At 43.8% G+C, this 16,509-nt stretch overlaps 1 protein-coding gene across 2 annotated transcripts in view; it reads right to left on the reverse strand.

The window, feature by feature from the left end:
- CDHR1 (cadherin related family member 1) overlaps positions 1-12,815 on the reverse strand; it is a 66,732-nt gene extending 53,917 nt beyond the window's left edge. Inside the window, exons 1-6 of one of the 2 annotated variants that reach the window (XM_028729237.2) lie at positions 12,488-12,810; positions 11,628-11,723; positions 8,914-9,059; positions 7,828-7,878; positions 5,440-5,529; positions 4,536-4,622 (exon numbers count right to left, since the gene is read on the reverse strand). In XM_028729237.2, coding sequence (XP_028585070.2) covers positions 4,536-4,622; positions 5,440-5,529; positions 7,828-7,878; positions 8,914-9,059; positions 11,628-11,723; positions 12,488-12,776 — 759 coding nt within the window. In that variant the 5' untranslated portion in view covers positions 12,777-12,810. Of the gene's footprint in view, positions 1-4,535; positions 4,623-5,439; positions 5,530-7,827; positions 7,879-8,913; positions 9,060-11,627; positions 11,724-12,487 lie in introns of both variants that reach the window. The other variant, XM_077930600.1, reaches the window with a different exon arrangement.
- Between the last annotated feature and the right edge of the window lie 3,694 nt (positions 12,816-16,509).

The raw sequence follows: 16,509 nt of genomic DNA on the forward strand, positions 1-16,509 counted from the left end.
GGAGCAGATGTGGGGAGTGGGAGGAGAGGGAGTAAAGTCCTGGTACATAAGCAGGAAAAAAAATTGCACAGATGGGACACATTAGCTCAGGCATCCCCAAACTCAGCCCCCCAGCTGTTTTGGGACTACAACTCCCATCATCCCTAGCTAACAGGACCAGTGGTCAGGGATGATGGGAACTGTAGTTCCAAAACAGCTGGGGGGCTGAGTTTGGGGATGCCTGAATTAGCTGCATACAGCCCTGTAGTCTGCCATCTTAGCAATAACAGCATCATCAAAACACAGGGTGTGGTTTTTTTTTTTCTTCCTTTCCTGCCTCTGGGCACATCCCACCAGTGGCGTAGCGTGGGTTGTCAGCACCCGGGGCAAGGCAAGTAATTTGCGCCCCCTAACCCGTGGATTTGCACCCCCTAACCCGTGGATTTGCGCCCCCTAACCTGTGGATTTGCCCTAACCCCAGATGTTGCGCCTGGTGCGGCCGGCCCCCCCTGCACCCCCCACGCTACACCACTGCATCCCACAATTTTTAGCAGTATAACAATCCTTATACAGTTACATGTGCTTTACCAGAATATGTATAGAGTTTCATTTCAGGTAAAAGGACAGCTAGAAACACTCTTTCTGACAGCTTAGCAGTAAGGAGATTTTGTTGTGTTACTTGTGAAAGCAATTATACCCCATTTTTCGACGCTCAGAGTGTTTTGCGGTAAAAAAATGAAATGAAATACAATACAGCCGAGAGCTTTTAAATGGAACCAAAACATAAACACCATGGTGGAAACAAACAAAAAACCAATCAAAGTTTAAAACCATGGGGGGGGGGAGGGGCTTCAGAACTTTGCTTAAAGTTCAAAAGGGAGGCTCACCACCTTAGTACTGTGTGCTTTCTGAGGAGGGGCAAATCTGTGAGAAGACCGTATTATTTGCCCCTCAATCATCTGGAACACCTAGGACAGGGGTTGCTCAAAAAAGGAGAAAGAAAAATGCTAAGGCCTCTTTTCAGTAAAGAAGAATGATTGCCTTTCTGTCTCCCTTGGCTGTGCACAATGCTCAGCTTATGGTTTCTCTCCTTTCAGTATTTTTCTCCTGTTAAGAAGATTAGATTTAATCCTACTTAAATATTTGTGCTTTCAGAAGCAGCTACTTGATTAGTGAGCTCTCCAGTGTCTGAGGAAAGACCAAAATGAATAGGTTTACATGGATTCTTTTACCTCTAGTTGGGCGGGAATCAAAATTACTCAGCTGTGAGATTTTTATATTGCAAGCTCTATTAGTTCAGGTAGACAGTGTCTTTTTTTGCACTGAAGTTTTGTCTTTGAAAGGGAAAAAAAAATCCATGAGAAGAACCGGAACTGTTTCCACTGAGATATTGCCCCCTCCTAGATGGGTCATTCACTGATACACAATTGCAGCCAGATAAATTAGGACTTGTGTATAGCTAGCTGGCAACTGATGCACTTGTGGCAAAGTATCATTAAAAGGTAAAGGTAAAGGGACCCCTGACAGTTAAGTCCAGTCACAAACGACTCTGGGGTTGCGGCGCTCATACTGCACTCAAAAAACCCATATGTCTGAACAGTACCAAAAAAGAAAAATGAAAATTTAGGGAGAAAGAAACACAAGTAAAAAGTCATCTTTCAAATGGAGAAATCTCTAAGAATTGCTCTCTCCCCTTCCAGGATATGTCTGTCTTCTGCAATGTGCATGGCTTTTTGCACTGTAGGGAGGGGAAATGAGAAGGTCACGAAACCATACTTTTGCCTCCAGCTCAATACACAAAACAACCTTTCCTAACTCATCATCTCAAGTAACCCTGGGAGGTAGATCAGTGATGCTTTCAGTTTATGAATTGGAAACTGAGGCAGACAGCTGCAGCGAGTTGTCATGAGATTTGGAGAAGCCTACCCATCCAATAGGCCTTTGGCCAGGGCACAGCCTGACTCCCTCCCTCAGCAATCTTCGCGGAGCTCTGGCCCAATGGTTGCCAGTGGCTTGATTTGAATTAATTTTATAATGAATGATTTTAGAGTGTTGTTTGTGCTGTACTTTTGTACTGTTTTATTGTTGTTAGCCGCCCTGAGCCCGGTTTCGGCTGGGGAGGGTGGGATATAAATAAAATGTTGTTGTTGTTGTTGTTGTTGTTGTTGTTGTTGTTGTTGTTGTTGTTGTTATTATTATTATTATTATTATTATTATTATTATTATTATTATTATTTAACCTTTGAGTCACACAAGTCCGCTTACTCACTCTTAGGGGTGTGGCAGCTTTGTGGAACAGCCAGTGCCTCTCCTCCTGCCAACGATGCAGGGCTGGGTGTCAGGATCTGATCCTTGCTGGACCGCGAGCTTCAAATCCTGCTCTGTGTCAGCCTGCCAAACTGGCCAATGGCAGGCTGGTGTAGAGGGCTGGGCTCTCTGGGGGCAGGCTGGAGGGAACAATCAGGCTTCCCTCAGGTCCACTCCTGGGGGATTTAAAACAGCCCGCACCAGCCCCTGATGCCCAGCTCTTCTTCATTGGATCAAACCAACTCCAGTAATTTTGCATTTACTCATTGAATTGACCTTGCTATGGCTGTGGTAGTTACCGCATGTATGGGGCCGGCTAGGAATTTGCCTACCAGGTGAATTGGCTGTGACCTGAAGGTTTTGCCTACCTCGTAGCAATCGCCACAACTTTTAGAGGTTTAGGCATTGAGTAGGGACACTGGTGGGGACGCGGGTGGCGCTGTGGGTAAAAGCCTCAGCGCCTAGGGCTTGCCGATCGAAAGGTCGGCGGTTCGAATCCCCGCGACGGGGTGCGCTCCCATTGCTCGGTCCCAGCGCCTGCCAACCTAGCAGTTCGAAAGCACCCCCGGGTGCAAGTAGATAAATAGGGACTGCTTTCTAGCGGGAAGGTAAACGGCGTTTCCGTGTGCGGCTCTGGCTCACCAGAGCAGCAATGTCACGCTGGCCACGTGACCCGGAAGTGTCTCCGGACAGCGCTGGCCCCCGGCCTCTTGAGTGAGATGGGCGCACAACCCCAGAGTCTGGCAAGACTGGCCCGTACGGGCAGGGGTACCTTTACCTTTACCTTTTAGGGACACTGGTGGCACTGTGGGTTAAACCACAGAGCCTAGGACTTGCCGATCAGAAGGTCAGTGGTTCGAATCCCCGCAACGGGGTGAGCTCCTGTTGCTCGGTCCCTGCTCCTGCCAACCTAGCAGTTCAAAAGCACATCAAAGTGCAAGTAGATAAATAGGTACCGCTCCGGCGGGAAGATAAACGGTGTTTCTGTGCGCTGCTCTGGTTCACCAGAAGCAGCTTAGTCATGCTGGCCACATGACCCGGAAGCTGTACACCGGCTCCCTCGGCCAATAAAGCGAGATGAGTGCCGCAACCCCAGAGTCGGCCACGACTGGACCTAATGGTCAGGGGTCCCTTTACCTTTACCTTTAACCTTAGCCTGTGTTGGAAGGGGCGAGGTTGTACCCTCGCCTTCCCCTCCAGAAATAGAGTGTCCTGTTAAAGGGATCTGTGATGGAGTTGCTTCTGTCCATTTGCCCAGACAAGGGGCTTGGGCCTCAACGGTCCTGGAGGCGGTGATCCCTGAGGGGATTCCCCTATTTGATATAAGTTGTAGGAATCCCCACTGCCGGGGTTGACCCTGATGTCATTTCCAGTAGTTAGCCTGGAAATGCTTACCCAATGCCTATGCCAAACCACTTCATCTGAAGTCAATAAAGTTGTGGCCTGATTCAATCCCATTCAACTGTGTGGTCTCCTTCATTGGTAGCTCACCTGAGTTGAGAGGACATGGCCTGGCCCTGCAAGTATCATTTCAGAATATTTTTATCTCATGCTGTACCAGGCTGAGCTCATAGATGGGGAACCTGTGACCCTCTAGAAGTTGTTGGACTGCAACTCCCATCATCCTTGACTGGAGGATGGTGGCTGAGGTTGATGGGAGTTGCAGTCCAACAATATCTGGAATGGCAAAGGTCCTCATTTCTGCATTATATCATTAAAGGTAAAGGTACCCCTGCCCGTACGGGCCAGTCTTGCCAGACTCTAGGGTTGTGTGCTCATCTCACTCTATAGGCCGGGAGCCAGCGCTGTCCGCAGACACTTCCGGGTCACGTGGCCAACGTGACAAGCTGCATCTGGCGAGCCAGCGCAGCACACGGAACGCCGTTTACCTTCCCGCTGGTAAGCGGTCCCTATTTATCTACTTGCACCCGAAGGTGCTTTCGAACTGCTAGGTTGGCAGGCGCTGGGACCGAGCAGCAGGAGCACACCCCGCCGCGGGGATTCGAACCGCCGACCTTTCGATCGGCAAGTCCTAGGCGCTGAGGCTTTAACCCACAGCGCCACCTGCGTCCCTATTATATCATTATGGAAGTTCTAATGTTCTTGGTCTCAACTTCATAGTCAGAAGGTACTCAAACAACAGACACCATGCGATGGATTTTAAGTGGCTCCTAGTGCTTCCAGTCCACTCTTTGTCTCAGGCCTTTGTCTTATTCCTGGGGTGCCTAGACACCCAAGTCAATATTTACCTGCAGAAAGTAGGTTATGCTCCCCCCTGAACCGGTGTCTCTGTCTATGGCTTCAATTTTCAAGATGCTGCTTCCTGAAGGGGTGTTCTGTGAATCCAAACAGAGAACATAATCAGAGATGGGCATGATATAAGAAATGAGGGTGTATTAGTTAAATATAAATATACTCCTATGATGGGAAGGTAATGTGTTAGGAAAGCAAAAAGAGAGAGTGAGAACAATGAGATATTGCATTGGGAAGAAGGGGAAAGAGAATCAAGTTCATTCCTTCCCCATCCATCCCAAAATCACAGCAGCAACAAGGAGAGACACAGAGCAATGAAGAATATGTCCATGTCAGCTGTTTTTACTCTTCACTGAGCACTGAAGTGTACAGTCTGAAGCTTGGGGAAAGTCTCCGGAAAAGCAGGGTAAAAACCGACATAACATTTGACAGATGAAACCTCTATAGAGCAGTGGGAATAGTTTTAGATACGCTCTCAAAATGATCAATACAAACTTACTTTTTTGAGCTCTTATAAAATGATTTGGGCAGTTTCCTGGGGAAGCTGATTGTGGGCAGCTGTAGCTGATTGGCTAGTGCCCAGGAAATCACCAAATGCTGCCTCCCAGTCCCCAAGGCAGTTTGTAGTAGTTGTTATTACTTTTAACCTGACTTTAAAAACGAAATAAAATAATAACGGCACCTTTTCTTTCAAGACAAGGGATAACAACATATTATCATCAAATTGCAAAGTTCATCAGAAACCTTCATTTGAAGTGGAATTGCGTATGTCAACACTGCTTGACTCTTACCACAAAAGCAGCCAGTGCACAACTTACAGCCATGCTCATCATGGGGTAGCCGAACCCAATTTCCTCTCTAGTCACATTTGCTAAAAAGACCGAGTTAAGTTTCACCAACCTCCAGGACTTGGGCTATGTATGGTGTGTTGGTAAATTCTGGGCTCTCGTCATTGGCATCTGTTACAAGGATCCTGACTTTCTCAGCCACCTAAAGTTGAACATGATGCAATTTTAGACAGGAAAGTGGATTTATACCAAGGAGTGATCATATGCAGGCTGCATCTTAGCCTTAATGACAACCATTTTAAGAACTACTAGGTTCAGAGCAAGAGTTCCTCAAGGGTGGCAGGTTTGATCCCCGTATGGGACAGTTGCATATTCCTGCACTGCAGGGGGTTGGATTAGGCCAGTGGTCCCCAACCTTTTTTTGGCCATGCCCCACCTAAGCATCTCTAAAACCCTGATGCCCACCCCCGCTGTGATGTATAATTCTTATTATTCAAAAAATGAACTCCTGTTCATTAAAAGGCCTAAAAGGCCATTAACTTGGTCTAAACAAGCTTCCAAAGAACATGGCATCCATGAAAGAGAAAAATAAAAGAAAGAAAGGACAGTTGAAGTACAGTGGCACCTCAGGTTACATACGCTTCAGGTTACAGACTCCGCTAACCCAGAAATAGTACCTTGGGTTAAGAACTTTGCTTCAGGATGAGAACAGAAATCGTGCTCTGGCAGCACGGCGGCAGCAGGAGGCCCCATTAGCTAAAGTGGTGCTTCAGGTTAAGAACAGTTTCAGGTTAAGAACGGACCTCCGGAACAAATTAAGTACTTAACCCGAGGTACCACTGTACTGAGGAAGAAATCACTAAGAAATTTTTAAAATGTGTGTGTTGCAATATATATTTATATAGTAGTAGTAGTGGTAGTAGTAGTAGTAGTAGTAGTAGTAGTAGTAGAAGAAGAAGAAGAAGAAGAGGAGTTTGGATTTGATATCCCGCTTTATCACTACCCGAAGGAGTCTCAAAGCGGCTAACATTCTCCTTTCCCTTCCTCCCCCACAACAAACACTCTGAGGTGAGTGAGGCTGAGAGACTTCAGAGAAGTGTGACTGGCCCAAGGTCACCCAGCAGCTGCATGTGGAGGAGCGGAGACGTGAACCCGGTTCCCCAGATTACAAATCCATCACTCTTAACCACTACACCACACTGGCTCCCTGTATACGAGGCCCCTAGAACCATAGGAAATGCAAAAAGGTCACTGTTAATAACTCATTCTCAAATTGCCTCCCTGAAAAATCAAATTGCCCCCCTAACCCCCTGTGTGCCCCACGATGGGAACCATGGGACTAGACGATCCTCGAGGTCCCTTGCAACTCTACAATTTTACGATTCTTCGATTCTATCCGTTTCATTGAGGGACCTACGCTTCTAGCATTTGAGGGGGGAAATGCACCTCTATCCTCTTTTTTCCAACAATTCACAGGCTAAGGTTCAAAGCCCCGCATGTGGGAGGGCTTCCCTCCAATGTGAGGAAGTTAAACATTCACCCACTTCCCCATGCAGTGCAGATGAACATTGTGCCTTTTTTTGTTCACAAGATGCTATTCCCACTAAGAAAATCTTAATATGGAAATAATGTGTTTATCTGTGTCTACTCGTGAGTCAGATGCACATGTGCCAACCCACTCTTGGAGTCTTGCTCATGCCCATGTCTGAGTGAGTGATTGAGTTACAAGGATCTGGTTGAGACAGATATGGAGGGTGGCTAAGAGCCAGGGGACTGCCCCGATATACTGTATCTTTTGCTCCATAAAACTCACTTTTCCCCTCCTAAAAAGTAAGGGGAAATGTGTGTGTGTCTTATGGAGCAAATGCAGGCTGCCCAGCTATCCCAGAAGCCAGAACAGCAAGAGGGATTGCCGCTTTCACTGCGCAGCGATCCCTCTTGCTATTCTGGCTTCTGAGATTCAGAATTTTTTTTTTCTTGTTTTCCTCCTCCAAAAACTAGGTGAGTCTTATGGTCTTATAGAGCGAAAAATACGGGAATGCGTTTTTTAAAAAAAATAAAAATGTTTCTTTGGTTTTCAGATCAAAGTTTTACAGTCACATATCCAATATACAACATAAAAACAAGATTCCGAAGAATCTCCTGGACTTCCTTCCTCCCCTTTCTGTGTCGTATTGTTTCCTCCTGCATCTTTTATGATAATCCAAATCTTTTACATCTCAATTATGTCCAAAATTCACCATTAAACTACAAGTATTATTCCAGTCCTACTAATGGTGGGTTATAATTTATCTTAAAGACCATTGTAAACACTTATATCAGATAAACCAAAAAACCTAGGGGTGATTCCTCACATCCCACAATCTATCCCTTGGAAATATCCAAGCGGTTGATTTGGCAGTTAGGAGAATGGCAACTGTTTCCTTTTCCATTATCTGATACAGAATCGAGCATGAATAGGCAACGGTGAGGAAAACCCCTTTTCTCTTTAAGTACTTACCATACTTAAGCCATCTGAGATGCTGACGACAACTTCAACCTCATCTTCTCTCTTAAAATAGAAAATAGAAGAAATGTTGTCCACAGGGTTGATGGGATCTAAGACTCATATTTTTAGAAGTGTAACAATACAACATTTATCAAATATTTTCTTGCTTTCTACGTAGTATCATTTTAGCTTGCTAAATAAGTAACACATAACTCTGTCTGAAGAACAGAGTTAGGAGACCATTAACAGCAGAAACCTAGGGATGTCCTGCTTAAATGTATGATCTATTGAGTTCAATGGGGCTTACTCCCAAGTAACTGCGGGCAAGTTCACGTGCACACTTATTGTGGAGTAAGCCCAACTGAATTCAGGAATTAATTCTGAGTAAATATCCACATTGACTATAACTGTTTGTAGAGTAACCTTTCGAATATATGGAGTTTGTCTTCAATTTGTGGACTTCTTGGAAACATCCCTTTGGTGGACATAATTATGGTTACTAACATTTTATTTTAGCATGTTTATTTATGTGAAACATTATACCACAACTATTCTTTACAAATATTAGGAAGTTTGCAATAAACCCAAATCACCCAAATTTTCAAATTCCATGTTTTATAAGCTGAAAACGAGGCTAAAAAATTATCATTATTTCTGCCATTTGCTTCATACTGATTATACTCATTTTGTCCCCCAAATTAATGGATGGTATAACCAGTTGTCCTACGACTGATAGATATGGCCCTAAATTTTCACTGGAGGCAATAAACCTGTGTCTGGACTGAACCATTTTAGACCACAGGTAGACAATCATATGGTTGAATATTCCTCCCTAAAAGAAAACAAAATCTTTGGACAGAGTAAAGAGCATGTCAGGGAGATGGGCTTAAACTTAAACTTCTCCCTAGTTTCCTTTGTGTGATTTTTTTTATAAAGATGAATTTGATTATGTGAATGCCCCCCCCATGACATTTTAAGTGAACAGCCCAGGTAGGGGGTTATCAGCTCAGTGGGAACTAAGCTACAAACAGCTGACACAAACAACCATCTTAAATTGATCTTGACACCACAAATAGATTCTACTTTGTTGCACTGTACCTCACGGTCCAGCTCTTCAATCAGTGTAACGTTTCCATAGTTTTCATCAATAGCAAAGTACTTTCTTGACCCAGATTCAAAGGTCATGCCATAGGTTACCGGATCCCCTTCGGGATCTGTTCCATTTAACGTGTACACGTGTGTACCTGAAAGAGAGAGATTAGGACACCTTGTAGAAAAATTTGCTTTTGGGGGGTATTGTGAAGAGCCACTGCAAATGTTGTTATACAGCGGAACCTTGGTTGTTGAACATAATCTGTTCCGGAAGACCGTTCGACTTCCAAAACTTTCGACAACTGAGGTTTGTTTGCTGGTCGGCAAAATCCATTGTAAAAATGGAGAAACACTCCTTGGAAGCTGTTTGACTTCTGAGGCGCGTTCGAAAATGGAAGCATTCACTTCCGGGGTGTCGGTGTTCAAAAGCCGAAACATTCGACTTCCGTAGCGTTCGACAACTGAAGTTCCACTGGAGTAACATTTGTGTGTGTGAAAAAAATTGAAGTACATTGCTGACTTTAAGAAAAAACCTAGGTCATTCTTTTTCTCACTTGAGATTGAAACTAGTTTGGAGGGAAATGCATCAAAACACAGTATTTCATAAGCAGTGAGAGGCAGTGTCGTAGCTTGGGGCGGTTGCCCTGAGTGCAAAATTGTCAGGGGTGCAAAATTTTGATACTTTACCTTTGGCGTGTTAAAGGAGTTCTCGTGTTTTTGTTTTGTTTTGTTGTTTTGCAAGCAAACAAGCACCAAAAGCCCTGCTCTTCCGTGCCTCCCTCCCCCAAGCTGATATCAGCTAATGTTTCACTGGTTGTGCGAATGCCAGGATGTTAATAGGATGTTAAAATGGGAAGCTTTTACGGCTTCTCCTTCAGATCAGGCTTGGTGTCTGGCTGATAATTTTTACACCTTTCTCAACACAAGCTCTCCATATCATTAGCACCCGGGGAACACTTCTCAGTGTAGAATTAACACCAATTAAAAAAAAATCTATATTTGGCATTTCTGCCTCCTCTTGCTGAAAAGAAAAGTGAATTTAAAATTAGTCTTATCTTTGTGGGCGCCAGCAAATGGAAACAGAAGCAAACACAGCAGTCTTCATCCCTTGGGGAAGGGGGAAACAAAAGCCTTTGTGATTTGTGAGCTGAAACTGAATCTTGGCATTAATCTACCTACCTAGTCAATATATCAGGGGTACCGTGAGGAGCAGTAAAACCAGTGCTATTTTTCTAGAAAAAGTGGTGCTGGAACTCGCCATTATCACCTCCCTGGTTCTCTTAGAATGGCAATGGCAACCACCTGAGAGGAACTGAATTCTGGTGAGTTCTGGCTGAAAAAAAAGCCTTGAATAAAACTCTGGAGGAAATGCCCAAGAAAAAGGTAAAACTCTGGACAGGTGAGAAGTGAAAATAGGAAGTACAGTAGGAATGGGAAAGTTAAAAAAGGTAAACAGGTAAAGGACCCCTGGACAGTTGAGTCCAGTCAAAGGCGGTTATGGGGTTGCGGCGCTCATCTGGCTGGGTTTCCCCAGCCACTCTAGACATAGTTTGGAGTAGGTCCAAGTAATGCCCACAAAAAGTATGGGGTAAAGTGGGAGGGGAATTTGGGGGTGCAAAATGTCTACAAGACCCCCAGTGTAGCTTTTTCATTTCTTCTGTGGCACTTCAAAACCAGGGTGATCCACTTCTCTGCTCCCTCCTCCATCATTTTGTTTTCTCTCTCTCGCCACATGATCCTGACCAATCGAGAATCGCGTAGTGAGCAAGAGGACTTCGCACGTAGCCAATCGGAATTGGCCACCTACCGTTATTACTGGGAGCGAGCGTTGTGCTCACGTTGGTGGGAGGAGGGATGGATAATCCCCGTGTTGTCCTGACAGACCAGATGACTCCTCCTAGCTTCTTACCCTTTGCTGGAATGGGTTGTGGAATGGTGTAGGAAGAAAAGGAATTTGCCCAGATGTCTGGAAAGTGCAGAGAAGTGCACAAGAAAGGAACATTTTGGAGGGCGGGCAGGTGGAAAGAGGCTTAGATGGTGGCATTCAACTGCTAAGGAGTGTTCAAGCCTGGGAAGGGAAAGCTGGTGATGGGTGCCAGCCATGGTTTTGGTGAAGGAATTTGGATAGGCAAAATATGGAAGACTGGGATGTTTGGACTGATTTATGAGAGAATGATTAACTCTGGTCCCCTAACTGGCAAATTTCTGGTTAAAGAAAGTCAAGCATCTGGTGGAAGTGGAGTTTTGCATTTGACCCATTTGAGTGTAATGTTCCTGCCCTATAACAAATCCCTTGTGTGTTAATTGTGTGAAAAATACCAGATAGATAACTCATTCCAGCAAGGAAGTTCTAGAAACGAGCTTAAGTGTGCAGGGCCAATGGAAATGGAAATTCATGCTTACTAACACTTGCATCGCAATGCTCACCCAGGCCCCATTGAATTGGCTGAGTGCCGCCATTCGTTGTACAAAATTACAGCCAAAATAGCTTACACACATGCATTTGAAGGCACATGAATGCTACTTACACAATTGACCCATTTAACTCATTTCATTTATAGATAAGTGCATCGAATTTAAAGACAAGAAGAATTTTTAGGTAGACACAAGCTGCACAAATACGACTGAGTCTCTTTTCTTAGTTTTTAACAAATGAAAAAGAAACCAGAAAATTAATATTGTTATTTTGAAAAAGGAGTGGGCTATATCGTAAGACTGACCGACAGCTGTGTCTTCCGAAAGGCTGAGAAGTGCCATGTTCCCGTTAGTGCTGCTAGCTCCATTGTCGAAGAAATAGGGAGCGTAATTCGCCTGAGCTGCAGGTCGGAAAGAAAACAGAACCCAAAACAAAAGCATTCTTTAGATCACAAACAGATGAATTTGCTACCCCGCCTGCCTCTGAGTACAAAGCAAAGATCAACCCTCAAGGGAATACTCTGAGTTCACAATATATCCAATTATGCTAATAGATCGCATCTACATTTTAGAAAGTTTATGGGCATATTTAAGGGATCCTGTACTATCTGGTTAATAATACAAATGGCTATGAATCAGTTAACATATTACAGATGTACCCATATATATAACACACAGAAAACGAATTAATCAGGATCCCACCAGACAGTCTGAAGTTTTCTGCTTGTTGAATGAGCCTTCATTAAATGCTCACTAACTGCAAAACGAGCATCTTTGACCTCCAGGCAATCCCTAAGCGATCTATTGGAGATTCTAAAACATTTTGATTTTCAGGGATGCCTATCAAGAAGCCATAATGAAATAATTACTTACTTGCTGCAAGAGAACAGCAAAGTTCAAAGAAAAAAAAAGTAAAAATGAAATGAAATTAGTTATCATTCTAATCACAGATCAAGAATCAATAACAGCCTACTTGGAGCTACAGGTAATACAATCAATGGGGGGGGGGGATAAGGAGGAGGGGGGACAGTCAGAAAGCAGTATTTATTTACACAGTTATCAAGAAACAGTTGCAAGGCCACATTATGAAGGATTACTAACAAAGCTTAGGCGTACGTTGCTGTCCTATAGTTTCTTAAGGAGCCAGGAGGTTTGTTGTACTTACCCAGGCAGACATGTATCAAATTGAGGAACAAAGATGGGGGCAGCTGCCATAGATGCTTCATCCCCCCAAAGCAAGGGTCAGTATCTTCTGAGTTTGGGGGCAGGTGGGTGGAAATATGGCCCCAAAGACCTGGCAGTAAGCTGTCCTTCAGCCCCGTGCAGCGGGGAGAGGCAGGAGCAGATGTTAAGATGTTAAGTGGATGACGCGTCTTAATTTCCGAGGAATTTAAAGGCGCTCCTTCCTTCCACCTAATTAGACCAATTACTTTGCTAGGAGCTCTGGGACTCATTTCTCTGCAAGAGAGTTTGGAGGAACCAACATCACTCTCTGCTGGGGCTGTTATTGTCGTGCGCTGCACTCACACCGCCCAATAAAACATTTTCCAGATCTGGAAAAGACAAGGTAAAACTGGGGTTTGAAATATCCCTCTCCCTCTTTTTTCTAACCTCGCTTTTCTTTTTTCCAGAAACGGAAGGAAGGACAATTTTTACCTCCCTCGAAAGGCTGATGGAACAAATTCTCAAAAGTAAATCAACTTTGACTTACTGAGTGAGCAGCAACATGTAGCATTCTTATAACCAGGAAATCTTTGCCTGAAAGATGGATGTAAATGTAATGAAGAGAAGCGCTCGTTAATCTAGATAATTATTTTACTACATTTTCAAGACTGACTTTGTATTAGGTTTCTAATACTTGATTGATAAGTCCACCAATTTGATAACCAATATAGATAACATTTAAAAACAACGGGGCTTTTGTTTCTCATTTCACTTTATATTTGATAGAAAGAAAACTGTGGTGTTTTTAAAAATATCATTTTGAAGATTCGTGCATTCGTGGATTAGATGATCCTTGTGGTCCCTGCCAACCCTGCAATTCTAGGGTTCCATGAAGCACTTATTAACATAATGTAATTCATTAAATCAAGGGCTAAACTAAAGCACTTGTCATCCAAATTTGTACCTCTAGCTTGAAAAAAGTGCTTCATAAATGATTTAATAGGCCCCATTCTGTAACTGAAAGTGTCAGACTGAGTTCAAAAGGATTGCAGCCTTAAACAGGGCTCTCCAAATTTGGCTTTAAGAAAGAAAAAAAAACAATGATAAATTGACTTGATTTTTTTTTTTTTAATGGGACTAAATCATTAGAGTTTGCACCAAATAGCACAATTGCTAGGAGTTAGGCTGAATGGAGAAAGCATTGTGCCGTTATGAAGAATAAACCTGTCTGCCCAAAGTCCTGAGGCCCCTTGGTGCAATAATATTGCTTACACCTGCAACAAAAAAAGTGTATTGCTTTTGTGTTTCATATCAATGCAGGAGAGGACATACGGATTTGGTCCACTTTGCAGTGACGCATCTCGCTAGCAACCAAACCACACAAAGCTGTTCGCCCGCGGATTGTTCCAAGTCGCTCTCTTGATGTTGCACCCGCAGCAAGAGGTGTTATAGCACATAGGAAGCATAACAAAATATCACCTCCATACCTGGAGGTGAGCTCTGTTCTGCAACACCTTCCTTGTTAACGCTTCTACGGATCTAAATAGGACTGAGGATTATGGACAGAAAGTGATACAAAGCTAAAAACACAAGCCGCAAACTCAGCAAACCCCAAAATAAAAGCCAATCCTCATTCATTGTCCGTGTGCTAAAAATTATCCACTGTTTACTACAGTTTAATAATACATTTGAAATTTCTTTAAGACACACTGATTTCCCCCCCTTTCTCATTTGGGGTGTGTGGGTGTGGGTGTGTACTATATTTACTTGTAGTTACTTCAGGACAGTCCCAAAATACAGACTTTTGAAACAGGAATTGGCAGGTAGGTGAAAAGTTGGCACAAAGCAAATTGACTCTGGCATGTCCAACTTCCAAGAGACTGAGATCTACTCCGACTATAAAAAAAAACTGGCAGTGATCTACAAAAGTTGTTGAGCTTTTTGGGGCAGGTAAAAGTTGTTCAGCATTTTTTAGAAAGTCAAAGTTGTTGAGCTTTTTTGTGGCGGGTCCAATGATCTACCGCGATCTGCCACGGACACCCCACAATCTACCAACAGATCGTGATCTACCTGTTGGACACCCCTGCTCTAGTAGTTTCACCTTTCAGCAGCTCTTAAATCCATTTCTCCAGCAATTTGAAGCTCTGGTTCCTTGATCCGACTGAGGAATTCTGCACGCAACATCCATGTGCATGGGTTGGGCTAGATCAGTGTTTCTCAACCCGTGAGTCCCCAGATGTTGTTGGACTACAACTCCCATCATTCCTAGCCAGCATGACCAGTGGTCAGGGAAGATGGGAGTTGTAGTCCAACAACATTTGGGGACCCACAGGTTGAGAACTGCTGGGCTAGATGAATCTGGGGATCCCTCCCAACTCCACAGTTCTATGATTCTATGAATGATACCACAAAATTTCCATGTGAATCGAAGCCTGCTTTCGTATGCTTCCAGATCCTCTTTGCTAGAATGGGGTTCCATATCTCAGACTTACAAGAATTATGGATCCCCATCTCTTTTCTTGCAGTATGCGAAAGCACAAACTGAAAATTCCAAAGTGGGTCTACTTTGTCCATCCGTATTTCACATCCATTATGAAGTGTGCAAATTTAGGGATGCTCTAAAAGCATACTTTCTTTGAAAAACATATTCACATTGCAGAAACAGGTAGAGAGGAAGGCTGCAGAAGTTGGAGTCTGTCAAAGGAATTCCAAGCCCCACCCCCAACTCTGTCACTTTCACAGGTTTAGAATTTCTTTCTTCTTGTTTGGCAAAATGAGGTTTTTTTAAAAAGGGAGAGTAAAAGCTGGTTGATTTTACTCAGTTATGCCACTATGATAAAAAACCACCTTATTCCAATTAGTTCCAAATAAAACCATGATCCCCTCCAAAAACACAAAACAACAACAACCCTCCAATAAAGTATACATTTTTATGATCCAACTGGCAGTCATTGCCAAATAAATATATTCCACAGAACTCAATCTGGCCCGATCTGAGCCTGATAAACAGAAAGTACCCATAGTCAATATTGTGGATTGCCGCGGAAACCAAATCCATTATGCTGAGACTTTGTGACATTCTTTATCTGATCATAACCTAGAAATGCAGAGGCACTTTCTCCCCTCAGGGATGCAAAATGGTCTGTCGTTATGACTGGATTTTAAACTACTTTCACTAGGGGCAAAATCACTTGTAAACAACCGTGGTTTTAGCCCAAGTATACATTTCCCCTACTTTCTAGAAATGAGGACCAAAGATTTTTCTCAAGGTGGAACTAGATACGACGCAGGGTTGGAGCCAGACAATCATAGGATTGTAGAGTTGGGAGGGACCATGAGAATCATCTAGTCTAACCCTCTGCAATACTGGAATTTTTTCCCCCAATGTGGGGTTCAAACCCATAACCCTGAAATTAAGAGTTTCATGCTCTATCGCCTGGGCTAGCCCCACTATCATTAAGAGTCCCTCCAGACTGGGTTTGGGGTTTTTTGAGGATGTATTCTGAGACATGTCATTGATGCAAAAATAACATATTACTGGTGGATTTGCCATACTTTTCCGTGTATTAGACACCCCCATGTATAAGACACCCCCTATTTGGGGGGACTCAAATTTAAGAAAATGGGCTCAGAGTTGTTGAACTTTTTGGGGGAGGATTACCCAGGGTTGGTTAGCTTTTTAAAGGGGGGATTGCCAAAAATTGCTCACCTGCACGCGTCAAAAAATCAGTCTCGTGTCTTTCCCATCGCTGGCAGAAACTGCCAAACGTCCGCCCATTTACCACAGCATCAGCCAATCAACACCAGCCATTGACGCAGGAACCAATAAGCCACTGACAGCCACGGCAGCAACCAATCAAACATCCACCCTATGCACTATCCATGTATAATACCAGGCACCCCCAAACTCGGCCCTCCAGATGTTTTGGAACTACAACTCCCCTCATCCCTAACTAACAGGACCAGTGGTCAGGGATGATGGGAATTGCAGTCTCAAAACATCTGCCAACCTAGCAGTTTGAA

The sequence above is a fragment of the Podarcis muralis genome, chromosome 6 (genome assembly GCF_964188315.1).
Source record: "Podarcis muralis chromosome 6, rPodMur119.hap1.1, whole genome shotgun sequence".
NCBI lineage: Eukaryota > Metazoa > Chordata > Lepidosauria > Squamata > Lacertidae > Podarcis > Podarcis muralis.